This window comes from Coregonus lavaretus (assembly GCF_964263955.1).
Source record: "Coregonus lavaretus genome assembly, chromosome: 13".
Taxonomy (NCBI): Eukaryota; Metazoa; Chordata; class Actinopteri; order Salmoniformes; family Salmonidae; genus Coregonus; species Coregonus lavaretus.
In genome coordinates this window covers 53,028,079-53,055,476 of record NC_140000.1, presented here as the reverse complement: position 1 = coordinate 53,055,476, position 27,398 = coordinate 53,028,079, and the positions used below count along the sequence as shown (strand labels likewise).

At 42.3% G+C, this 27,398-nt stretch overlaps 1 protein-coding gene across 3 annotated transcripts in view; it reads left to right on the top strand.

The window, feature by feature from the left end:
- Positions 1 to 27,398, top strand: part of LOC311140595 (oxysterol-binding protein-related protein 8-like) — a 150,366-nt gene that overhangs the window by 100,346 nt on the left and 22,622 nt on the right. For all 3 annotated transcript variants that reach the window (XM_084175721.1, XM_084175719.1, XM_084175720.1), the window contains 7 exons: positions 17,217 to 17,287; positions 20,465 to 20,545; positions 21,356 to 21,457; positions 21,744 to 21,947; positions 24,679 to 24,763; positions 25,232 to 25,394; positions 26,362 to 26,587. In XM_084175721.1, coding sequence (XP_084031847.1) covers positions 17,217 to 17,287; positions 20,465 to 20,545; positions 21,356 to 21,457; positions 21,744 to 21,947; positions 24,679 to 24,763; positions 25,232 to 25,394; positions 26,362 to 26,587 — 932 coding nt within the window. The remainder of the gene's footprint in view (positions 1 to 17,216; positions 17,288 to 20,464; positions 20,546 to 21,355; positions 21,458 to 21,743; positions 21,948 to 24,678; positions 24,764 to 25,231; positions 25,395 to 26,361; positions 26,588 to 27,398) is intronic.

Genomic DNA, 27,398 nt, shown 5'->3' with positions numbered 1-27,398 from the left:
TCATGTAGCCTACTGATTATCCTTTTATAGGACTAACATCATGTAGCCTACTGATTATCCTTTTATATGACTAACATGTAGCATACTGATTATCCTTTTATAGGCCTAACATCATGTAGCCTACTGATTATCCTTTTATATGACTAACATGTAGCCTACTGATTATCCTTTTATATGACTAACATGTAGTCTACTGATTATCCTTTTATAGGACTAACATGTAGCCTACTGATTATCCTTTTATAGGACTAACATCATGTAGCCTACTGATTATCCTTTTATAGGACTAACATGTAGTCTACTGATTATCCTTTTATAGGACTAACATGTAGCCTACTGATTATCCTTTTATAGGACTAACATGTAGTCTACTGATTATCCTTTTATAGGACTAACATGTAGCCTACTGATTATCCTTTTATAGGACTAACATGTAGCCTACTGATTATCCTTTTATATGACTAACATCATGTAGCCTACTGATTATCCTTTTATAGGACTAACATCATGTAGCCTACTGATTATCCTTTTATAGGACTAACATCATGTAGCCTACTGATTATCCTTTTATAGGACTAACATCATGTAGCCTACTGATTATCCTTTCATAGGACTAACATGTAGCTTACTGATTATCCTTTTATAGGACTAACATCATGTAGCCTACTGATTATCCTTTTATAGGACTAACATGTAGCTTACTGATTATCCTTTTATAGGACTAACATCATGTAGCCTACTGATTATCCTTTTATAGGACTAACATCATGTAGCCTACTGATTATCATTTTATAGGACTAACAACCTGTAGCCTACTAATTATCCTTTATAGGACTAACATAATGTCGCCTACTGATTATCCTTTTATAGGACTAACATCATGTAGCCTACTGATTATCCTTTTATAGGACTAACATCATGTAGCCTACTGATTATCCTTTTATAGGACTAACATCATGTAGCCTACTGATTATCCTTTTATAGGACTAACAACCTGTAGCCTACTGATTATCCTTTTATAGGACTAACAACCTGTAGCCTACTAATTATCCTTTTATAGGACTAACATAATGTCGCCTACTGATTATCCTTTTATAGGACTAACATCATGTAGCCTACTGATTATCCTTTTATAGGACTAACATCATGTAGCCTACTGATTATCCTTTTATAGGACTAACATCATGTAGCCTACTGATTATCCTTTTATAGGACTAACATCATGTAGCCTACTGATTATCCTTTCATAGGACTAACATGTAGCTTACTGATTATCCTTTTATAGGACTAACATCATGTAGCCTACTGATTATCCTTTTATAGGACTAACATGTAGCTTACTGATTATCCTTTTATAGGACTAACATCATGTAGCCTACTGATTATCCTTTTATATGACTAACATGTAGCTTACTGATTATCCTTTTATAGGACTAACATCATGTAGCCTACTGATTATCCTTTTATATGACTAACATGTAGCCTACTGATTATCCTTTTATATGACTAACATGTAGCCTACTGATTATCATTTTATAGGACTAACATCATGTAGCCTACTGATTATCCTTTTATAGGACTAACATCATGTAGCCTACTGATTATCCTTTTATAGGACTAACATCATGTAGCCTACTGATTATCCTTTTATATGACTAACATGTAGCATACTGATTATCCTTTTATAGGCCTAACATCATGTAGCCTACTGATTATCCTTTTATATGACTAACATGTAGCCTACTGATTATCCTTTTATATGACTAACATGTAGTCTACTGATTATCCTTTTATAGGACTAACATGTAGCCTACTGATTATCCTTTTATAGGACTAACATCATGTAGCCTACTGATTATCCTTTTATAGGACTAACATGTAGTCTACTGATTATCCTTTTATAGGACTAACATGTAGCCTACTGATTATCCTTTTATAGGACTAACATGTAGCCTACTGATTATCCTTTTATAGGACTAACATCATGTAGCCTACTGATTATCCTTTTATAGGACTAACATCATGTAGCCTACTGATTATCCTTTTATAGGACTAACATGTAGCCTACTGATTATCCTTTTATAGGACTAACATCATGTAGCCTACTGATTATCCTTTTATAGGACTAACATAATGTAGCCTACTGATTATCCTTTTATAGGACTAACATGTAGCCTACTGATTATCCTTTTATAGGACTAACATCATGTAGCCTACTGATTATCCTTTTATAGGACTAACATGTAGCCTACTGATTATCCTTTTATAGGACTAACATGTAGCCTACTGATTATCCTTTTATAGGACTAACATCATGTAGCCTACTGATTATCCTTTTATATGACTAACATGTAGCCTACTGATTATCCTTTTATATGACTAACATGTAGCCTACTGATTATCATTTTATAGGACTAACATCATGTAGCCTACTGATTATCCTTTTATAGGACTAACATCATGTAGCCTACTGATTATCCTTTTATAGGACTAACATCATGTAGCCTACTGATTATCCTTTTATATGACTAACATGTAGCATACTGATTATCCTTTTATAGGCCTAACATCATGTAGCCTACTGATTATCCTTTTATATGACTAACATGTAGCCTACTGATTATCCTTTTATATGACTAACATGTAGTCTACTGATTATCCTTTTATAGGACTAACATGTAGCCTACTGATTATCCTTTTATAGGACTAACATCATGTAGCCTACTGATTATCCTTTTATAGGACTAACATGTAGTCTACTGATTATCCTTTTATAGGACTAACATGTAGCCTACTGATTATCCTTTTATAGGACTAACATGTAGCCTACTGATTATCCTTTTATAGGACTAACATCATGTAGCCTACTGATTATCCTTTTATAGGACTAACATCATGTAGCCTACTGATTATCCTTTTATAGGACTAACATGTAGCCTACTGATTATCCTTTTATAGGACTAACATCATGTAGCCTACTGATTATCCTTTTATAGGACTAACATAATGTAGCCTACTGATTATCCTTTTATAGGACTAACATGTAGCCTACTGATTATCCTTTTATAGGACTAACATCATGTAGCCTACTGATTATCCTTTTATAGGACTAACATGTAGCCTACTGATTATCCTTTTATAGGACTAACATGTAGCCTACTGATTATCCTTTTATAGGACTAACATCATGTAGCCTACTGATTATCCTTTTATAGGACTAACATGTAGCCTACTGATTATCCTTTTATAGGACTAACATCATGTAGCCTACTGATTATCCTTTTATAGGACTAACATGTAGCCTACTGATTATCCTTTTATAGGACTAACATCATGTAGCCTACTGATTATCCTTTTATAGGACTAACATAATGTAGCCTACTGATTATCCTTTTATAGGACTAACATGTAGCCTACTGATTATCCTTTTATAGGACTAACATCATGTAGCCTACTGATTATCCTTTTATAGGACTAACATGTAGCCTACTGATTATCCTTTTATAGGACTAACATGTAGCCTACTGATTATCCTTTTATAGGACTAACATCATGTAGCCTACTGATTATCCTTTTATAGGACTAACATGTAGCCTACTGATTATCCTTTTATAGGACTAACATGTAGCTTACTGATTATCATTTTATAGGACTAACATGTAGCCTACTGATTATCCTTTTATAGGACTAACATACAAAGGTTATCCCACTTGTACTCTGGTATAAAGCAATATTACCCAGTCCTTTAGTGAGGACATTTAATGATACGTGATAAGACACCAATATTACCCAGTCCCTTAGTGAGGACATTTAATGTTACGTGATAAGACACCAATATTACCCAGTCCCTTAGTGAGGACATTTAATGTTACGTGATAAGACACCAATATTACCCAGTCCTTTAGTGAGGACATTTGATGGTACGTGATAAGACACCAATATTACCCAGTCCTTTAGTGAGGACATTTAATGTTACGTGATAAGACACCAATATTACCCAGTCCTTTAGTGAGGACATTTGATGGTACGTGATAAGACACCAATATTACCCAGTCCTTTAGTGAGGACATTTAATGTTACGTGATAAGACACCAATATTACCCAGTCCTTTAGTGAGGACATTTAATGTTACGTGATAAGACACCAATATTACCCAGTCCTTTAGTGAGGACATTTAATGTTACGTGATAAGACACCAATATTACCCAGTCCTTTAGTGAGGACATTTAATGTTACGTGATAAGACACCAATATTACCCAGTCCTTTAGTGAGGACATTTAATGTTACGTGATAAGACACCAATATTACCCAGTCCTTTAGTGAGGACATTTAATGTTACGTGATAAGACACCAATATTACCCAGTCCTTTAGTGAGGACATTTAATGTTACGTGATAAGACACCAATATTACCCAGTCCTTTAGTGAGGACATTTAATGTTACGTGATAAGACACCAATATTACCCAGTCCTTTAGTGAGGACATTTGATGGTACGTGATAAGACACCAATATTACCCAGTCCTTTAGTGAGGACATTTGATGTTACGTGATAAGACACCAATATTACCCAGTCCTTTAGTGAGGACATTTGATGGTACGTGATAAGACACCAATATTACCCAGTCCTTTAGTGAGGACATTTAATGTTACGTGATAAGACACCAATATTACCCAGTCCCTTAGTGAGGACATTTAATGTTACGTGATAAGACACCAATATTACCCAGTCCTTTAGTGAGGACATTTAATGTTACGTGATAAGACACCAATATTACCCAGTCCCTTAGTGAGGACATTTAATGTTACGTGATAAGACACCAATATTACCCAGTCCTTTAGTGAGGACATTTGATGGTACGTGATAAGACACCAATATTACCCAGTCCTTTAGTGAGGACATTTGATGGTACGTGATAAGACACCAATATTACCCAGTCCTTTAGTGAGGACATTTGATGGTACGTGATAAGACACCAATATTACCCAGTCCTTTAGTGAGGACATTTAATGTTACGTGATAAGACACCAATATTACCCAGTCCTTTAGTGAGGACATTTAATGTTACGTGATAAGACACCAATATTACCCAGTCCTTTAGTGAGGACATTTGATGGTACGTGATAAGACACCAATATTACCCAGTCCTTTAGTGAGGACATTTGATGGTACGTGATAAGACACCAATATTACCCAGTCCTTTAGTGAGGACATTTGATGGTACGTGATAAGACACCAATATTACCCAGTCCTTTAGTGAGGACATTTGATGGTACGTGATAAGACACCAATATTACCCAGTCCTTTAGTGAGGACATTTGATGGTACGTGATAAGACCTTTCAGTTACTGGCCCAACGCTCTTAACTTAATGGTCCTCACTACATATTCGTCGCCAAACCCACTGGCTCCAGGTCATCTATAAATCACTGCTAGGCAAATCCCTGCCTTATCTTAGCTCATTGGTCACCATAGCAACACCCACCCGTAGTCTGCGGTCCAGCTGGTATATCTCACTGGTCATCCCCAAAGCCAACACCTCCTTTGGCCGCCATTCCTTCCAGTTCTCTGCTGCCAATGACTGGAACGAACTGCAAAAATCTCTGAAGCTGGAGACTCTTATCTCCCTCACTAACTTTAAGCATCAGTTGTCAGAGCAGCTTACCGATCACTGCACCTGTACACAGCCATTCTGAAATTAGCCCACCCAACTACCTCATCCCCATATTGTTATTTATTTTGCTAATTTGCACCCCAGTATCTCTATTTGCACATCATCTTTTGCACATCTATCATTCCAGTGTTAATACGAAATTGTAACTATTTTGCACTATGGCCTATTTATTGCCTTACCTCCATAACTTACTACATTCGCACACACTGTATATATATTTTCTGTTGTATTTTTGACTTTATGTTTTGTTTACCCCATATGTAACTCTGTGTTGTTGTTGTTTTTATCGCACTGCTTTGCTTTATCTTGGGCAGGTCGCAGTTGTAAATGAGAACTTGTTCTCAAATCAAATCAAATCAAATTTTATTGGTCACATGCGCCGAATACAACAGGTGCAGACATTACAGTGAAATGCTTACTTACAGCCCTTAACCAACAGTGCATTTATTTTAAACAAACAAGTAAGAATAAAACAACAACAAAAAAGTGTTGAGAAAAAAAGAGCAGAAGTAAAATAAAGTGACAGTAGGGAGGCTATATATACAGTAAAATAAAGTGACAGTAGGGAGGCTATATATACAGGGGGGTACCGTTGCATAGTCAATGTGCGGGGGCACCGGCTAGTTGAGGTAGTTGAGGTAATATGTACATGTGGGTAAAGTTAAAGTGACTATGCATAAATACTTAACAGAGTAGCAGCAGCGTAAAAAGGATGGGGTGGGGGGGCAGTGCAAATAGTCCGGGTAGCCATGATTAGCTGTTCAGGAGTCTTATGGCTTGGGGGTAGAAGCTGTTGAGAAGTCTTTTGGACCTAGACTTGGCACTCCGGTACCGCTTGCCGTGCGGTAGCAGAGAGAACAGTCTATGACTAGGGTGGCTGGAGTCTTTGACAATTTTGAGGGCCTTCCTCTGACACCGCCTGGTATAGAGGTCCTGGATGGCAGGGAGCTTTGCCCCAGTGATGTACTGGGCCGTACGCACTACCCTCTGTAGTGCCTTGCGGTCAGAGGTCAAGCAGTTGCCATACCAGGCGGTGATGCAACCAGTCAGGATGCTCTCGATGGTGCAGCTGTAGAATTTTTTGAGGATCTGAGGACCCATGCCAAATCTTTTTAGTCTCCTGAGGGGGAATAGGCTTTGTCGTGCCCTCTTCACGACTGTCTTGGTGTGTTTGGACCATGATAGTTCGTTGGTGATGTGGACACCAAGGAACTTGAAGCTCTCAACCTGTTCCACTTCAGCCCCGTCGATGAGAATGGGGGCGTGCTCAGTCCTCTTTTTTTTCCTGTAGTCCACAATCATCTCCTTTGTCTTGGTCACGTTGAGGGAGAGGTTGTTGTCCTGGCACCACACGGCCAGATCTCTGACCTCCTCCCTATAGGCTGTCTCATCGTTGTCGGTGATCAGGCCTACCACTGTTGTGTCGTCGGCAAACTTAATGATGATGTTGGAGTCGTGCCTGGCCATGCAGTCATGGGTGAACAGAGAGTACAGGAGGGGACTGAGCACGCACCCCTGAGGGGCCCCCGTGTTGAGGATCAGTGTGGCAGATGTGTTGTTACCTACCCTTACCACCTGGGGGCGGCCCGTCAGGAAGTCCAGGATCCAGTTGCAGAGGGAGGTGTTTAGTCCCAGGATCCTTAGCTTAGTGATGAGCTTAGAGGGCACTATGGTGTTGAATGCTGAGCTGTAGTCAATGAATAGCATTCTCACGTAGGTGTTCCTCTTGTCCAGGTGGGAAAGGGCAGTGTGGAGTGCGATAGAGATTGCATCATCTGTGGATCTGTTGGGGCGGTATGCAAATTGGAGTGGGTCTAGGGTTTCTGGGATTATGCTGTTGATGTGAGCCATGACCAGTCTTTCAAAGCACTTCATGGCTACAGACGTCAGTGCTACGGGTCGGTAGTCATTTAGGCAGGTTATCTTAGAGTTCTTGGGCACGGGGACTATGGTGGTCTGCTTGAAACATGTTGGTATTACAGACTCAGTCAGGGACATGTTGAAAATGTCAGTGAAGACACTTGCCAGTTGGTCAGCACATGCTCGGAGTACACGTCCTGGTAATCCGTCTGGCCCTGCGGCCTTGTGAATGTTGACCTGCTTAAAAGTCTTACTCACATCGGCTACGGAGAGCGTGATCACATAGTCGTCCGGAACAGCTGGTGCTCTCGTGCATGCTTCAGTGTTGCTTGCCTCGAAGCGAGCATAGAAGTGGTTTAGCTCGTCTGGTAGGCTTGTGTCACTGGGCAGCTCGCGGCTGTGCTTCCCTTTGTAGTCTGTAATAGTTTTCAAGCCCTGCCACATCCGACGAGCGTCAGAGCCAGTGTAGTATGATTCAATCTTAGACCTGTATTGACTCTTTGCCTGTTTGATGGTTCGTCGGAGGTCATAGCGGGATTTCTTATAAGCTTCCGGGTTAGAGTCCCGTTCCTTGAAAGCGGCAGCTCTACCCTTTAGCTCAGTGCGGATGTTTCCTGTAATCCATGGCTTCTGGTTGGGGTATGTACGTACGGTCACTGTGGGGACGACATCATCGATGCACTTATTGATGAAGCCAGTGACTGATGTGGTGTACTCCTCAATGCTGTCTGAAGAATCCCGGAACATGTTCCAGTCTGTGCTAGCAAAACAGTCCTGTAGCTTAGCATCTGCGTCATCTGACCACTTTTTTATTAGCCGAATCACTGGTGCTTCCTGCTTCAGTTTTTGCTTATAAGCAGGAATCAGGAGGATAGAGTTATGGTCAGATTTGCCAAATGGAGGGCGAGGGAGAGCTTTGTATGCGTCTTTGTGTGTGGAGTAAAGGTGGTCTAGAGTTTTTTCCCCTCTGGTTGCACATTTAACATGCTGGTAGAAATGAGGTAGAACGGATTTAAGTTTCCCTGCATTAAAGTCCCCGGCCACTAGGAGCGCTGCATCTGGATGAGCGTTCTCCTGTTGATTAATGGCCTTGTACAACTCATTCAGTGCAATCTTAATGCCAGCATTGGTTTGTGGTGGTAAATAGACAGCTATGAAAAATATAGATGAAAACTCTCTTGGTAAATAGTGTGGTCTACAGCTTATCATAAGATACTCTACCTCAGGCGAGCAAAACCTAGAGACTTCCTTAGTATTTGATTTTGTGCACCAGCTGTTGTTTACAAATATACACAGACCGCCACCCTTTGCCTTACCAGAGTCTGCAGTTCTGTCCTGCCGATGTAGCGTATAGCCCGCTAGCTGAATGTTGTCATTGTTGTCGTTCAGCCACGACTCCGTGAAACATAAGATATTACAGTTTTTAATGTCCCGTTGGTAGGATAACCGTAATCTTAAATTGTCCATTTTATTCTCAAAAGATTGAACATTGGCTAATAGGATTGATGGGAGAGGCAGTTTACTCGTTCGCCGTCGGATCCTTACAAGGCACCCGGATCTGCGCCCACGATATCTCCGTCTCTTCCTCACGCGAATGACGGGGATCTGGGCCTTGTCGGGAGTCTGTAGAATATCCTTCGCGAACGCCTCGTTGAAGAAAAAGTCTTCGTCCAACGCGAGGTGAGTAATCGCTGTCCTGATATCCAGAAGCTCTCTTTGGTTATAAGAGACGATGGCAGAAACATTATGTACAAAATAAATTACAAATAACGCGGAAAAACACACATAGTAGTACAATTGGTTAGAGGGCTGTAAAACGGCAGCCATCTTCTTCCGGCGCTGTATAATAGATAATTACTCAACTGTCTTACCTGGTTAAATAAAGGTTAAATAAAAAATTAAAATAACTGATGAGACATCAATATTACCCAGTCCCTTAGTGAGGACATTTAATGGTATGTGATAAGACATCAGTAAAAGGGTGAAAATAAATGACTGTGCTGTTCTTGAGTCACTGCACACACACACTCTCTCTCTCTCTCTCTCGCTCGCTCTCTCTAACACACACACACACACACTGGGTCTCTCTCCATCCCCACTGTTTTTCATCACAGAGGAAAGCCACTGTGGTCAGCACCTCTGGATTTAATGCTTGCCGCTAAACCACAGCTCACTTTAATCTCTGAGCCACATCACACACACCACACACACACACACACTAGCACGGCCATCCCAATTCAGCCATTATTTTAGGACAAGCTTCTCCAAAGGAGGGAAAAAATATAGGCCCAGTCCCAAATCAACTCCTAGATATAGGGCCAGTCCCAAATCAACTCCTAGGTATAGGCCCAGTCCCCGTTGGCGACTGACGGCCGCCATTTTTGCCCGTTTCTAAATGTAGATTCGGTTTGCAAGTTATGGCTGGCACTCTGTTCAGAGGTGCTAATTACTCTCGGCCGGCAGACGCTCCACAATCCTAGCGGTCTGTCCGTGCCTTTAGTGTGCATGTGCGTGTGTGTATGAACTGTCTGTCTGCACAATAAGACAGACAAGATAGCAATGAATAGGCTTTGAGTAGCCTGATTACCCAAGAGCCTCTCCTTCAAGCCTAAACTCAACTCTCTCTCTCTTTTCTCTCGGTTTTGGTAATGAGATGGTGTCCTCCTCTCCTTTTTGAAGACGGAGGAGACAAACGGTAGAGAGTGTCACTGAGTGTACCCCGACCCTAGTGCCCTAGACGCTATAATGGAAATAGGAAGCGCCCTTCATAGTGCACTTGAGGCCTCTTATCTACCTTGTCTCCATGGAGCTGAGCTTGTTGAGTGGGTCCTGAGGATGCGTGGGGCCTGGAGGAGCCTCTCAAGGGCCCCTCTCCAGCCTGTTGTCTTTTCATCCCACGACACTGTCCTCGGCTCTCCACAAAAAGTGTTGTTTAAAACATACATCTATATGACATAACGTGTTGTTTAAAACATACATATATATTACATAACGCGTTGTTTAAAACATACATACACTACCGTTCAAAAGTTTGGGGTGACTTAGACATTTCCTTGTTTTCGAAAGAAAAGCAAAAAAAATTGCCCATTAAAATAACATCAAATTGATCAGAAATACAGTGTAGACATTGTTAATGTTGTAAATGGCTATTGTAGCTGGAAACGGCTGATTTTTTATGGAATATATACATAGGCGTAAGGAGGCCCATTATCAGCAACCATCAGTCCTGTGTTCCAATGGCACGTTGTTTGCTAATCCAAGTTTATCATTTTAAAAGGCTAATTGATCATTAGAAAACCCTTTTGCAATTATGTTAGCACAGCTGAAAACGGTTGTGCTGATTAAAGAAGCAATAAAACTGGCCTTCTTGAGACTAGTTGAGTATCTGGAGCATCAGCAACTGTGGGTTCGATTACAGGCTCAAAATGGCCAGAAACAAATCACTTTCTTTTGAAACTCGTCAGTCTATTCTTGTTCTGAGAAATGAAGGCTATTCCATGCGAGACATTTCCAAGAAACTGAAGATCTCGTACAACGCTGTGTACTACTCCCTTCACAGAACAGCGCAAACTGGCTCTAACCAGAATAGAAAGAGGAGTGGGAGGCCCCGGTGCACAACTGAGCAACAGGACAAATACATTAGTGTCTAGTTTGAGAAATAGACACCTCACGGGTCCTCAACTGGCAGCTTCAATAAATAGTACCCGCAAAACACCAGTCTCAACGTCAACAGTTAAGAGGCGACTCCGGGATGCTGACCTTGTAGGCAGAGTCGCAAAGAAAAAGCCATATCTCAGACTGGCCAATAAAAAGAAACGATTAAGATGGGCAAAAGAACACAGACACTGGACAGAGGAAGATTGGAAAAAAGTGTTATGGACAGACTAATCGATGTTTGAGGTGTTCGGATCACAAAGAAGAACATTTGTGAGACGCAGACCAAATGAAAAGATGCTGGAGGAGTGCTTGATGCCATCTGTCAAGCATGGTGGAGGCAATGTGATGGTTTGGTGGTGGTAAAGTGGGAGTTTTGTACAGGGTAAAAGGGATCTTGAAGAAGGAAGGCTATCACTCCATTTTGCAACGCCATGCCATACCCTGTGGACGCCGCTTGATTGGAACCAATTTCCTCCTACAACAGGACAATGACCCAAAGCAGAGCTCCAAATTATGCAAGAACTATTTAGGGAAGAAGCAGTCAGCTGGTATTCTGTCTATAATGGAGTGGCCAGCACAGTCACCGGATCTCAACCCTATTGAGCTGTTGTGGGAGCAGCTTGACCGTATGGTATGTAAGAAGTGCCCATCAAGGCAATCCAACTTGTGGGAGGTGCTTCAGGATGCATGGGGTGAAATCTCTTCAGATTACCTCAACAAATTGACAACTAGAATGCCAAAGGTCTGCAAGGCTGTAATTGCTGCAAATTGAGGATTATTTGACGAAAGCAAAGTTTGAAGGACACAATTATTATTTCTATTAAAAATCATTATTTCTAACCTTGTCAATGACTACATTTCCTATTCATTTAGCTATATTTCCTATTCAAAATCATTTCATGTATGTTTTCATGGAGAACAAGGACATTTCTAAGTGACCCCAAACTTTTGAACGGTAGTGTATATATTACATAACGTGTTGTTTAAAACATACATATATATTACATAACGTGTTGTTTAAAACATACATATATATTACATAATGTGTTGTTTAAAACATACATATATATTACATAACGTGTTTTTTTGCGACCCAACAGCAGCTTTTGATTGTGCTTGTGAGACGATCAATCTTGTAATAAGCATTCTATTTCATAGGCCTAATATATATTGTAATTGTTGACAACCCTCAATAGTAGCTTTTGGTTGTGCTGTGTATGTTGAGGTGGTTGTGTTAGGAGATCTCAGGAGACCTATCATATGCCCTTATGTCTAATAGAATTGGTAGTCCCTGAATCGTCTTAAGTCATTTATATTCATTGTATTGGTGGGTTTGAGTAGAATCCACACCAGAGCATTGTCCTCTGGTGCTCAACGTGTCCCTTCTCCACTTGTTAATGACATAACGTGCGTTTTACAGTGGGCATTAATTGGTCACCGATGAAGACAGAAGCAGTCTCTCTGTTGTTTGTTTTATAGCGGGAGAGCTGCTTCGTGCTGGAGCCACCCAAATTATTTGAAGCTTGGTACCACACTGATTTATCCTTGTAATGTAGCGCTGGAAAGCTCAGAACGAGCAATAAATCTCTCCTCGTAAAATGTAATATATAACATTGATCGGTAGCTGTGATACTCTGCTGCTTTCCAGCCCAGGCCAACAGTATGCTATGAATGATTATCTACGCCGCTGCAGTCAATCTTTAAAAGCTTTAGCATTTCTCACTAATGGACACCTTTTCACTTAGTAAGGGAATGAGTACTTCATAATCCCGTTAGTTTGAAGTTTCTCAACAGAAAGGCATTTAGCGACAAATCCCTGAAGAGGACCTGTCTAGTTCGACAGAATCTGTTAATTTCATATCTCAGATCAGACATTGACGTTGATCTATGCACTGTTTGGATCCAGGCTGGTTGTTTGAGCAGCCTAACCTTGGATCTTGCTCTTCTCTTAATGGCTGCAGTATTGAGAATCTCCTCTCTGACTCTGTATCGTGGCAATGTTCCTCCTGTTAGTGTTCCGGCAATCTGCTTTGGCACAGTCAAGGTCCTATTTCTCTCTCTCTCTTTGTGTGTGTGTGTAATTGAGGCTTCGCACCAGGGGCTGTGTCAATCACAGCTCATTTTTAATCAGATGTTGTCAATCTCACCCCAGTGAAACAGAAACAACACTTTAAGACAGCTGTCATACTGATCTGCTTTTCAGACTGCTGAGATCTAGGATGCATCCCAAATGGCACCCTATTCCCTATATAGTGCACTACATTTTACCAGAGTCCTATGGGCCCTAAAGAGAATGGGGTGCCATTTGGGATGCAGCCTAATGAATTATTCACATGCTCCCTTGCTGTGCAACATGCAGGTGATTGAACTCACTCATGTGGTGAACACACTTGAACTTCCCCTACTTTCATCTTAGTGGGAGAATTTAGACATAAGGAATTAGTCGGCTATTTGTTTCTATTATGAGGGGTTTTAGCCCTTGAGAGATAAATCCCATGTTATCTCTAATAAATAAAATAAATAAATAAATAATAAATAAATCTCTGAAAGTGCAGTAACTTTCCAAATACCAATGTAACTGTGTGTACCATCTGCATCCTCAAATCTGGCACCCTATTCCCTAAATAGTGTGTAGGGAATAGGGTACGATTTAGGACTTAGCCTGACTCATAAACCAAACTAGATCTGGGAACTGACCTCACGATTCGATGTTATCACTATACCAAATACCTCGTACAGCTGCACATTGAGCTGGTACTCCCTGTATATAGCTCCACATTGATCTGGTACTGGTATTCCCTGTATATAGCTCCACATTGATCTGGTACTGGTACTCCCTGTATATAGCTCCACATTGATCTGGTACTGGTACTCCCTGTATATAGCTCCACATTGATCTGGTACTCCCTGTATATAGCTCCACATTGATCTGGTACTGGTACTCCCTGTATATAACTCCACATTGATCTGGTACTGGTACTCCCTGTATATAGCTCCACATTGATCTGCTACTGGTACTCCCTGTATATAGCTCCACATTGATCTGGTACTGGTACTCCCTGTATATAGCTCCACATTGATCTGGTACTGGTACTCCCTGTATATAGCTCCATTCTTGTGTATTTCTTTATAATTTTTAAACTCTGCATCGTTGGGAAAGGGTCGTAAGCAAGCATTTCACTGTAAAGTCTACAATTGTATTCGGCGCATTTTATTTTATTTGATACTTATGTACAAATACTCACGATTCTCACGATTCTACATGTATTGCGATTCTCACAATTCTGTATGTATTGCGATTCTCACGATTCTATATGTATTGTGATTCTCACGATTCTATATGTATTTTGATTCTATATGTATTGCGATTCTACAGTTGAAGTCGGATGTTTACATACACCTTAGCCAAATACATTTAAACTCAGTTTTTCACAATTCCTGACATTTAATACTAGTAAAAATTCCCTGTCTTAGGTCAGTTAGGATCACCACTTTATGTTAAGAATGTGAAATGTCAGAATAATAGTAGAGAGAGTGATTTATTTCAGCTTTTATTTCTTTCATCACATTCCCAGTGGGTCAGAAGTTTACATACACTCAATTAGTATTTGGTAGCATTGCCTTTAAATTGTTTAACTTAGGTCAAACGTTTTGGGTAGCCTTCCACAAGCTTTCCACAATGAGTTGGGTGAATTTTGGCCCATTCCTCCTGACAGAGCTGGTTTAACTGAGTCAGGTTTGTAGGCCTCCTTGCTCGCACACGCTATTTCAGTTCTGCCCACAAATGTTCTATAGGATTGAGGTCAGGGCTTTGTGATGGCCACTCCAATACCTTGACTTTGTTGTCCTTAAGCCATTTTGCCACAACTTTGGAAGTATGTTTGGGGTCATTGTCCATTTGGAAGACCCATTTGCGACCAAGCTTTAACTTCCTGACTGATGTCTTGAGATGTTGCTTCAATATATCCACATAATTTCCCTTCCTCATGATGCCATCTATTTTGTGAATTGCACCAGTCCCTCCTGCAGCAAAGCACCCCCACAGCATGATGCTGCCACCCCGTGCTTCACAGTTGTGATGGTATTCTTCGGTTTGCAAGCTACCCCCTTTTCCCTCCAAACATAACGATGGTCATTATGGCAAAACAGTTCTATTTTTGTTTCATCAGACCAGAGGACATTTCTCCAAAAAGTACAATCTTTGTTTTACTGTGGATTTAAATACTTTTGTACCTGTTTCCTCCAGCATCTTCACAAGGTCCTTTGCTGTTGTTCTGGGATTGATTTGCACTTTTCGCACCAAAGTACGTTCATCTCTAGGAGACAGAACGTGTCTCCTTCCTGAGCGGTATGACGGCTGCGTGGTCCCATGGTGTTTATACTTGCGTACTATTGTTTGTACAGATGAACGTGGTACCTTCAGGTATTTGGAAATTGCTCCCAAGGATGAACCAGACTTGTGGAGGTCTACAATTTTTTGTCTGAGGTCTTGGCGGATTTCTTTAGATTTTCCCATGTCAAGCAAAGAGGCACTGAGTTTGAAGGTAGGCCTTGAAATACATCCACAGGTGCACCTCCAATTGACTCAAATTATGTCAATTAGCCTATCAGAAGCTTCTAAAGCCATGAGATCATTTTCTGGAATTTTCCAAGCTGTTTAAAGGCACAGTCAACTTAGTGTATGTAAACTTCTGACCCACTGGAATTGTGATACAGTGAATTATAAATGAAATAATCTGTCTGTAAACAATTGTTGGAAAAATTACTTGTGTCATGCACAAAGTAGATGTCTTAACCGACTTGCCAAAACTATAGTTTGTTAACCAGAAATGTGTGGAGTGGTTGAAAAACAAGTTTTAATGACTCCAACCTAAGTGTATGTAAACTTCCGACTTCGACTGTATATGTATTGCGATTTGATGCTGTGATTTTATTGCTATTTGATGTTCCGAACATATTGCTCACCGTATGTATTTGTGTCTCCTGAGTGGCGCAGTGGTCTAAGGCACTGCATCGCAGTGCTAACTGTGTCACTAGAGATCCTGGTTCGAATCCAGGCTCTGTCGCAGCCGGCCGCGACCGGGAGACTCATGGGCGGCGCACAATTGGCCCAGCGTCGTCCAGGGTAGGGGAGGGAATGGCCGGCAGGGATGTAGCTCAGTTGATAGAGCATGGCGTTTGCAACGCCAGGGTTGTGGGTTCGATTCCCACAGGGGGCCAGTATAAAAAAAAATATATATATATATATATGTAAGTCGCTCTGGATAAGAGCGTCTGCTAAATGACTAAAATGTAAATGTAATGTCTGCTGCAGAGACAAGAGAGAGCATGAGAAAATGAGTTTTGATTGGTCAGGGAAATAAAAGTGCAGAAAACATGTTGGAGACCAAGCTATAGGATGAAAAATACAGAAGTTTTGGCGCAGGTACAGCCAACTAGCGCTAGCTAACTCTTCTTACAGTAGCGCTATTTTGAGTCAAATGTCGATATAATATCATCCAAAAATAATATTGCGATATGTAACTATACATTTTTTCCCCCATCACTAATCTAAATGATATTATCAATCTATAACTATGTGCCTCTGTGACTGTCCTTTCTGCCTCTGCGCTCATTACAAAATGGGCTGTGACGATGGTGGCACCGGCCATTAAATATTCAGATGGACTGGAGCTTTCTGTTAAAGAGCAAGGCCTGTACACAGGGGACTTCTGCTGTTCTCTCACAACAGCCATTGGGATTTCAAAGGAGGAGCTCAGCTGTGGTTGGCTTGCTGGAAAGTACTCTCCATTTAGTCTGACCTTGCAGCCATCAGCACAGTGTTGGGTGAGACTTCGTGCTAGAAGCCGACGGACGGTGTTAGGTGGCTCTGGGGTAAAGTTTCCCCAATCCGAACCTTAACTATTAGTGGGGAAAATGCAAAACTGACCCAAGATCAGTGTCTAGGGGCCACTTCACCCTACACCATTTCAGTGCCTCAGGGACACATGGAGGACATTTGGGCTGATTGGTTTCTCTCTTTTCAGGTTTCGACCGGGGGAAAGAAGATTCCCTGACTCCGAAAGAGGACTCCTCTCACTCCATATCCAAGAGCAAGGTACGGTCCAAAAATACACCCCAAGCTTCCTCTCCTCTCCCAGCTCTTCTCTCATTTCTCTCTTTACAGGACGTACAAGGACAGAAAACATATCCATCCACTCTCTCTGAAGCAGAAACTTTTAAAATCGACTTTCTCTCTATGGCCAAAGTCCCTAACCATTAAAGCTTCATGCTCTACCATTGATTCTATATGAACAAGCAGCAGAAGTTGTAGGAAAGGGGGTCAGGGAGGGTGCTGATGAAACCCCATTTCAGTGTGTAAGACATAGTTCTAATGAGACCAGAGAGTTAGGGAGTTACTGTAAAAGAACAAGCCATGGGTGAGAGCTTCATTCATTATTAATCACATGTACATCAAACACAGAAACCCAACCATTCCAGACCAGGCCTCTCTCAACAGAACGCCATGTTCAATTTCCAATGAGAACTAAGGCCTAGGGTAGCAAAATTCTGGTTACTTTCCCATAAATCCCAGTTTTTCTAGCATGGTGGAGGCAACCATCACATTGCCTCCACCATGCTTGACAGATGGCATCAAGCACTCCTCCAGCATCTTTTCATTTGGTCTGCGTCTCACAAATGTTCTTCTTTGTGATCCGAACACCTCAAACTTCGATTAGTCTGTCCATAACACTTTTTTTCCAATCTTCCTCTGTCCAGTGTCTGTGTTCTTTTGCCCATCTTAATCGTTTCTTTTTATTGGCCAGTCTGAGATATGGCTTTTTCTTTGCGACTCTGCCTACAAGGTCAGCATCCCGGAGTCGCCTCTTAACTGTTGACGTTGAGACTGGTGTTTTGCGGGTACTATTTATTGAAGCTGCCAGTTGAGGACCCGTGAGGTGTCTATTTCTCAAACTAGACACTCTAATGTATTTGTCCTGTTGCTCAGTTGTGCACCGGGGCCTCCCACTCCTCTTTCTATTCTGGTTAGAGCCAGTTTGCGCTGTTCTGTGAAGGGAGTAGTACACAGCGTTGTACGAGATCTTCAGTTTCTTGGCAATTTCTCGCATGGAATAGCCTTCATTTCTCAGAACAAGAATAGACTGACGAGTTTCAGAAGAAAGTGATTTGTTTCTGGCCATTTTGAGCCTGTAATCGAACCCACAGTTGCTGATGCTCCAGATACTCAACTAGTCTCAAGAAGGCCAGTTTTATTGCTTCCTTAATCAGCACAACCGTTTTCAGCTGTGCTAACATAATTGCAAAATTGTTTTCTAATGATCAATTAGCCTTTTAAAATGATAAACTTGGATTAGCAAACACAACGTGCCATTGGAACACAGGACTGATGGTTGCTGATAATGGGCCTATGTAGATATTCCATTAAATATCAGCCATTTCCAGCTACAATAGCCATTTACAACATTAACAGTGTCTACACTGTATTTCTGATCAATTTGATGTTATTTTAATGGACAAAAAAAATGATTTTCTTTCGAAAACAAGGACATTTCTAAGTGACCCCAAACTTTTGAACGGTAGTGTACCTATAGACAACCACAACACAGGACAATAACAAAACACATACACCAGCCAGAAATAACGGTTTATATTGTGCCTAATCAAAATCATATCTCGAACTAGGAATGAGATGGACTAAGCTCAGTATATTGTCATCTCTTTATTTTGATGTTATGAAGAAGATGTCTGAGGACCAGGTGGATATTATTGTAGTGGATTTATCTCTGTGGATTTTAGCGCTGGACCTCTCCAGAGTTAAGATCTCTCACTCTCTCTGCCTCAAGACACCGTGTTGAGTTAGCAAGCTGAAGGGCTTGGGTTTTGATGCAGCGTGCACATCATGAGCACCCCACGTAGGCTAATCAAATGCCGCTGCCAAGGGTGACTAGATAAAAATGCAAAGAAGTTTGACTAGTTGAAAGACGTGCTGTGTCACGATCTTCAAAGCTATCAACTGAGACAAGTTTTTGATGGGTCTTTTCAATTTAATCCTCCGCTGAAAACTTTGATGAACTTTTTTTAAACCTTGGGTTTGATTTTTAGTCTTCAAAACCTGCAGCGGCACGTCCCACCATAATACATTACCTAATCAAGGGAGTCCTCAACCAAACGTTTTCTGTTCTTGTTTTCAAATGAGTTCCACATAAATGTACCAAATTCAGACAGAACAGAAAATCACTAGACCAATCAGTCAGTCAGTCAGTCAGTCAGTCAGTCAGTCAGTCAGTCAGTCAGACAGACAGACAGACAGAGATAGAGTGAGAGAGTGGAGCGGTTTACCCAATGTTAGGCGCTGCTGTTGAATTTAGAGTTTGGATGGTAGGTGTTAGAATACTCCTCTCCTCTTTACTCCAGTCCCCTCCTCTTTACTCCAGTCCCCTCCTCTTTACTCCAGTCCCCTCCTCTTTACTCCAGTCCTCTCCGTTCCCCCCCTCCCCCTACCTGTGTTATCTGAGGCGTTATGTGGCCCTGCCTCATGAAACTCTCACTCTGCTCTCTCTGTCTACTCTCTCCTAATGGAACTATATTAGGCCCTGGGTTCAGCTAAGTGTCATGCCTGTGTAGAATCCACCTCCTTCATTAGCGTTAGCCAAGCTAGCGCGGGACTAAACAAAGGGCTTGCCAGACTGAGCAGGGCATAAGGTAGGTCCCACAGCGTTGTTCGTGGTAGCCTCAACTGAGACTGCTATTACTATTGCAGGAGCCACGTTTGGGTCTGTTTTTGTGGTGGGAGTAGAGGTCTGTTGTTGTCTTCAAGGCGTAAGGATTCTCTCAAGGCTCCTTTATTGGATCCACTTCAGAAGACAAAAAAGCAGGGGGTTGTTTTAAACGAAGGGCGCCTCCGGACTCCAGATGAGTGTGTGTACCTAGAATGTTTGCATAAATGCTCCATTGACATCAATATATGACTGGTGCTAAAGTTTGAGTGGTGCCCAGCCATCTCTAATACAGTAGTCTATTGGAAGTGAATAATGGTTTCCTAGGGACTCAAAGTGCTTTACATAGTAAGAGAAACTCACCTCATCCATCTGCCAATACACCCACCAGGGTGTAGCACACACCCACCCCATTTTGAGCCAGACAGCTCCCCAGTTTGAGCCAGACAGCTCCCCAGTTTGAGCCAGACATCTCCCCAGTTTGAGCCAGACAGCTCCCCAGTTTGGGCCAGACAGCTCCCCAGTTTGAGCTCACTTTCTCCTCCATGTCTCCACAGTCCGAGTCCAAGCTCTACAATGGCTCCGACAAGGATGTCTCGGCATCCGGGAACAAGCTCACCAAGAAGGAGTCGCTCAAGGTAAGTAGGGAGACTAACAGCAGAGACCAGCCTAAGGATGATCTTATAGTAAGTAGCTTTGTAAGAGTCAGAACAGCCCTTGGGGCGGGAGCATGTTTCTGTAGCGTGAGGCAGCTTGATGTAGAAGTACACCCCCCTGGACAGGACGCTAGACGTTCGGGGAAACACTAGCATGATGTTTGTATGTGGCCCCTGCAGGTTCAGTTAGGGGAAACACTGTAGCATGATATTTGTGTGTGGCTCCTGCAGGTACAGCTAGGGGAAACACTGTAGCATGATGTTTATGTGTAGCCCCTGCCGGTTCAGTTAGGGGAAACACTGTAGCATGATATTTGTGTGTGGCTCCTGCAGGTACAGCTAGGGGAAACACTGTAGCATGATGTTTGTGTGTGGCTCCTGCAGGTACAGCTAGGGGAAACACTGTAGCATGATGTTTATGTGTAGCCCCTGCCGGTTCAGTTAGGGGAAACACTGTAGCATGATGTTTATGTGTGGCTCCTGCAGGTACAGCTAGGGGAAACACTGTAGCATGATGTTTATGTGTAGCCCCTGCCGGTTCAGTTAGGGGAAACACTGTAGCATGATGTTTGTGTGTGGCCCCTGCAGGTACAGCTAGGGGAAACACTGTAGCATGATGTTTGTGTGTGGCTCCTGCAGGTACAGCTAGGGGAAACACTGTAGCATGATGTTTATGTGTAGCCCCTGCCGGTTCAGTTAGGGGAAACACTGTAGCATGATATTTGTGTGTGGCTCCTGCAGGTACAGCTAGGGGAAACACTGTAGCATGATATTTGTGTGTGGCCCCTGCAGGTACAGAAGAAGAACTACCGTGAGGAGAAGAAGAGAGCCACCAAGGAGCTCCTCAGCACCATCACAGACCCCTCTGTTATTGTCATGGCTGACTGGCTCAAGGTTCGACATACCCCTGCTTTTTGTTTTTGGACTGTACACGACGTGGGCCATGTGCTGCAATTACTACAATATTACTGTACAAGCAACAAACTATAAAGCCATAAGATTCTGCTATAATCTGCTGAAGTTTCTCCAGAAACTGCCCTTGTTTATAGAAGTTTCTCCCCCCAAAAAAGATATATATTTGAAAAATTTCACAATTCCAATAGTTTATTAGACATTATGATATTTAGTGTATTTTATGTCTGAGTGTGTGTGTGTGTTTGTCCATGTGCCTGCACCTCAGATCCGGGGTACTCTGAAGAGCTGGACCAAGCTGTGGTGTGTGCTGAAGCCGGGGGTTCTGCTCATCTACAAGACCCATAAGAACGGCCAGTGGGTGGGCACGGTGCTGCTCAACGCCTGCGAGCTCATCGAGAGACCCTCAAAGAAGGACGGCTTCTGTTTCAAACTATTCCACCCGCTGGAGCAGTCCATCTGGGCAGTCAAGGTAATAATAATATTAATAATGTATTTATTTTATACAGAGCTTTTCATTACAAACAGCGTCTCAAAGTCGCTTTAAAAACAAGGAAAACGTATTCAAGGTGATCTGGCAGACTGTTGGGCAATGGCTTCCACAGCTTCAGATGATGATAATAATGATGAGATGGAGAGCGATGGCATTTCTAGTCAGATAGGAGTTGAGATAGTTCAGACATGCACTATGTCCTTAGGTAAGGGAGACATCATTTAATTTAGTGAAGTGGTATGTGCACATCCGTAAACACATCCATAAAAGCCACTTGTCCCAGGTGCTGGATCAGACAGGATAATGTAGAACAAAAATATAAATCTGTCTGCACACTGGTATAATACTGTGGTATAATACTGCCTAAGTACATTTTTGTTCAGACATCATTAAATGACTAGCCTGGGTACCAGTCTCTTTAGCTAATCCTCTCCCTACTCCATGTCACGTGCCAAAGAGACTGGCCTTTCTGCCATTTTAAAATATGAACATTCAATCATGAATGAACTCGAGGAGATCAGAGGAGTTAATCCTGATTAGATCACCCTCACAGCTATCCGCGTTGGTATCCGGTTACTAAGCAACCGTGTTTTGTTTGTCCAGACAAAATCAGTCTGTCAAAGTTGCTAGCTCACATTTGAATTCTCCAAACTAAATACTGCAATTCCAAGCACAAAATGTCATATTTTAAGCCTCAAAATACAACAACTTGCCTAGCTAACAGCTAAATGTTTGTTTTTGACTTTATTATCAATTCTAATTCTATTTTCGAGGCTCCACTTTTTTTCTTGGAAAATGCTAATGTTATTTTCAACAACCAATAGAGGGGTTGGTTGTTTAGCAACAAAACCGACGCGTGCGCAACTATGGGGCAAAATAGCGTGGTTGGCTTCGTTTATTGACAACATGTAAACTATATTTCGTCACAAATGTTTATTGAAAACATAAATTAATTTGTTGCCTCTCAAATACATCGTTGCAGTTGTTGGTTAGCTAGCGAATTTGTGCAATATTAGCATTGACATGAAATCAGTCAAAACACCTCAAAACAAGACATGGTATCAAGTACAAGATTAAACTAGCTGAAACGAGTCACTTACGAGTCCTCACATGGCAGTTTCTTGTCATTGTTGCTAGATATCTGGCCATCCAGAATCACAACAACACAAGGCCTTATATGCCATTGAAGCGTGCGCATTGTTTTCGTGACGTTGTCAGCTAACCCGTAACTCCGCCGTAAATCCAGTGCATATTGAACGTTGAGATTGCTGAAAGGCCAATCTCTTTGTCAATGGCAAGGAGTGGAATGTTAGCTAAAGAGACTGGTACTCAGACTATTCAATTACCACAATATAAAACCTTTGAGTAGCCAGACGTGCTTCAGCCTTCACATCCACATCCTGGTCAAAGTTCATCTGGTTCTTTCATTTCAATTAAATACAATTCAATATTTTATTTGTCCCCCCTTCCTCCCCTGTCAATAAGAATGTTAGCATAATGATGCACACAATTAGCATTGAAATTGTCTAGCTGAAGGTTCTTCACATTTCAAATAATAATTGTTGCATGTTTTACCTGCATTATCAAATTGGGTTAACCTCTGTATGAAATTGTCACAGTGCAAATCTCAGTTAGAGCGACAGCACTTTACGCTGTTTCTTCTACCATGTAAGTCTGTTGTGACAGTATAACGATACCCCCTAAACCAAATTACAAATCCTTTGTAAACTGCAAATTGACTGCAAGAAGCCCAAACAGATATCATATTTGACTAAAACATAATAATTTCAAACCTTGCTTACATTTTTGTATACGATCACATCTCTCTATTATGCGTGGGAATACTTGAGAATAGATTTCCAAAATTAAAATAAATCGGAGCTGATTGCCTGGTGTTTTTGCAGTATTTTATGTCCAACAATGAAAAAAATAATTTTGTCCCAGAAAACTTGGGGGGGCCAAATAAAACCACCCGCGGGCGGCCAGTTGGGGAACCCTGCCCTAAACCCTTTGTCTTGAGTAGGCACGGCACTACAGATGTCACACCCACTTACCACTGTAAAATGGACTATGGGCCCTAGTCAAAAGTAGTGCACTTAAAAGGAATATGGTTCCATTAGGATGCATGCACGCCGTATGAATGCCCCTCCAACCAAACAATAAAAGGATTGTTAAACAAAGCACCCTCCCTATTGCACGGCCAAACTGGACATCAGTGTCATCAATGGGACTTGCCAACAGGACCCATTATTATACCCTTGGGGAATGTGATGAGTCATGTTCAGCTGGACACACACACACAGTCACACACACACACCTTCCCATGGGCTTTGGCCTTGGTGATAGCTGTCAGTGCCATAGTGGTTGTATAATGTTACAGAGTGGATGTTTACCAAACCCTTTCTCTCGCTTTCCCTCTCTCTCTCTCTCTCTCTCTCTCTCTCTCTCTCTCTCTCTCTCTCTCTCTCTCTCTCTCTCTCTCTCTCTCTCTCTCTCTCTCTCTCTCTCTCTCTCTCTCTCTCTCTCTCTCTCTCTCTCTCTCTCTCTCTCTCTCTCTCTCTCTCTCTCTCTCTCTCTCTCTCTCTCTCTCTCTCTCTCTCTCTCTCTCTCTCTCTCTCTCTCTCTCTCTCTCTCTCTCTCTCTCTCTCTCTCTCTCTCTCTCTCTCTCTCTCTCTCTCTCTCTCTCTCCTTCTCTCTCTCCGTGTGTCAGGGTCCTAAAGGGGAGGCGGTGGGTTCCATCACACAGCCATTACCCGGCAGCCACCTCATCTTCCGCGCCACCTCTGAGTCAGACGGTAAGAGACAGGACGCTGATGTGTTTTCAGATTTGTTCGATATATTTTTCCACCAATTTGTGTTTATATGATTGAATGTTTTAGTGTCTACAATCCGTGCTGTGTCTGTTAGTGTGGGCTTGTTTGTGTGTTTATATGATTGAATGTTTTAGTGTCTACAATCCGTGCTGTGTCTGTTAGTGTGGGCTTGTTTGTGTGTTTATATGATTGAATGTTTTAGTGTCTGCAATCCGTGCTGTGTCTGTTAGTGTGGGCTTGTTTGTGTGTTTATATGATTGAATGTTTTAGTGTCTGCAATCCGTGCTGTGTCTGTTAGTGTGGGCTTGTTTGTGTGTGTATGTGCATGCAAGTGTTTTCTGTTCTTCCATGTGGGTGTGGTTATCTGTATGCGTTTGCACATTCCTTATGTCCTACATCTGTAGGACTGTATAGTGTAGCCTCTCAACACCCCTGTCTCCTCTCCACCAGGCCGTTGTTGGATGGATGCTCTGGAGCTGGCTCTGAAGTGCTCCGGCCTCCTGAAGCGCACCATGATCCGCGAGGGCAAGGAGGAGCTGGCCACCACGGCCGGGGAGAGCTCCCAAATTAACTTCTACAGCCTGCTGCGAGCCCACAACATGCAGGGCTTCCAGTGAGTCTGCCCAGCCTACAGTACTGTCTCCCCTCTCTAGCCCAGGCCCACGGGTCTACAACTCCCGTACCTGTTCCCTTTTCACACTATTCTGCCAACCCTAGTCAAATTGCGCTGGCTCTGATGTTTTATTACCACACTGTCCTCCTCAGCAGGGTTCTAGCTACTATGTTGGATGTGTAACCAGGCCAGCGCGGGACAGCTCGGTTCAGCTCAGTAGTGTGAAAAGTCCTCTGGAGAGCTACTGATTCAGTTCAGACTGAAGACCATGATTAGTTGTATATTTGAATCCGGAGCTGTTAGAAGCCTGGCCCTAGCCCGTCTCTCTTGTATCTCTATGTGGAGCAGCAAATCTTTATTCTACCCTCATCTGCAGTCTGTTTGAGCTCTTGTGGCCTATTTCCATGTGCTTTGGGATGTTCCATTTCCCCTGAGACGACTGGTTGTCTGACTGGTTGTCTGACTGGTTGTCTGACTGGTTGTCTGACTGGTTGTCTGACTGGTTGTCTGACTGGTTGTCTGACTGGTTGTGTCTGTTCTCTCTGAATGCATCAGAGTTGATTGTGGGTTGTAAAGATTGCATGTCTTCTTCCCATTTTCGCTGTCTTCTTGAGGCTTTCAACTTTCAAAGGATCTGTGTTGTACTGGGGGATTTGGCTACTGTGAAGAATTTCTGTACTTTTGTCAACTCTGCAGGGATCGCTCAAAAATACATTTATGCAGTAAGGCATGAGGACCCCTGTATTAATACACTGTGCTATTGGTAGTGGTAATAGCAAGTTATCTTTTAGTATTTTGTTCATTAGTCCACCAAACAATCCCAATTTGTTTTGCATGTCAGCAGCAGTCAAGTTTTCTAGATGCACTTCACTTTCAGTGCAGAGCAAAAACTGTGATGATTATGTTTTGCAAAAAGGTTTTAGTGTGAACTATCCTTTTAATTCATTCTCCTTGTTATTCCCGCTAGGTTCAACGACAGTGACCAGTTCAAGGACCCCGACCTGTACTCAGACAAGTCGGACCGGGAGGGGGAGCAGGACCATGAGGAGTCAGACGTGGAGGGGCTGGAGAAGAGCGAGGAAAGCGACAGTGACACGTCGGAACGCCAGGACGACTCCTACATTGACCTTGACCCCAACGAGGCCCTGCGGGAGACCCCGTACCTGGAACAGTCCCACGAGGAGCTGGGAGAGGTGAGGAATGATGATGAGCGTAGTCAGTACCGCTGGCTCTTATTGGTCAGGGGGACTGAGCCCAGCCTACTCTGTATAAATGCATCTGATTGGACAAGGGATGTGAGAATTTCCCCCCAAGGAAAGTTAGACTCAGTAACAATAAAGAGAATCAGCTTGATTAGTTTTTTTTTAAGATTCAAGGCCTCTGAGAATATACTTAAGATAATAATAATAATAATTAATTTTTAATTTAATTTAATAATACAAGTGGCATTTCCTTGAACACAGTGGGAACACTTGATAAACCTTGGTTTAAAATGAGGAAGAGTTAGATGATACTGGGAACTGAATGCATTCAACCTAAATGTGTCTTCCGCATTTAACCCAACCCCTCTGAATCAGAGAGGTGCGGGGGGGGGTTGCCTTTGAACCAGCGACCTTTCGGTTACTGGCCCAACAGTCTTAACCGCGAGGCTACCTGACACCCCACTGGTTGAAAGAGAAGTGAAACGATCAGAGTCGAGGCATCCATCAAGAGTGGTGTGTGTGTGTAAAAGTGCCTTACTCTCAGAGTGAAGCCTCAGACAGTCCTTAAATCAACCTGTCTGTGATCTCTCTCTCTCTCTCTCTCTCTCTCTCTCTCTCTCTCTCTCTCATTTTATTCTGACACGTTGAAACCTAAATTGCAATAGACAAGTAATCAGGACGTCCATCTCTTCTGCCACAGTTCCACTGCAGTGAATAGAATGTTATACAGTGAGGGAAAAAAGTATTTGATCCCCTGCTGATTTTGTACGTTTGCCCACTGACAAAGAAATGATCAGTCTAT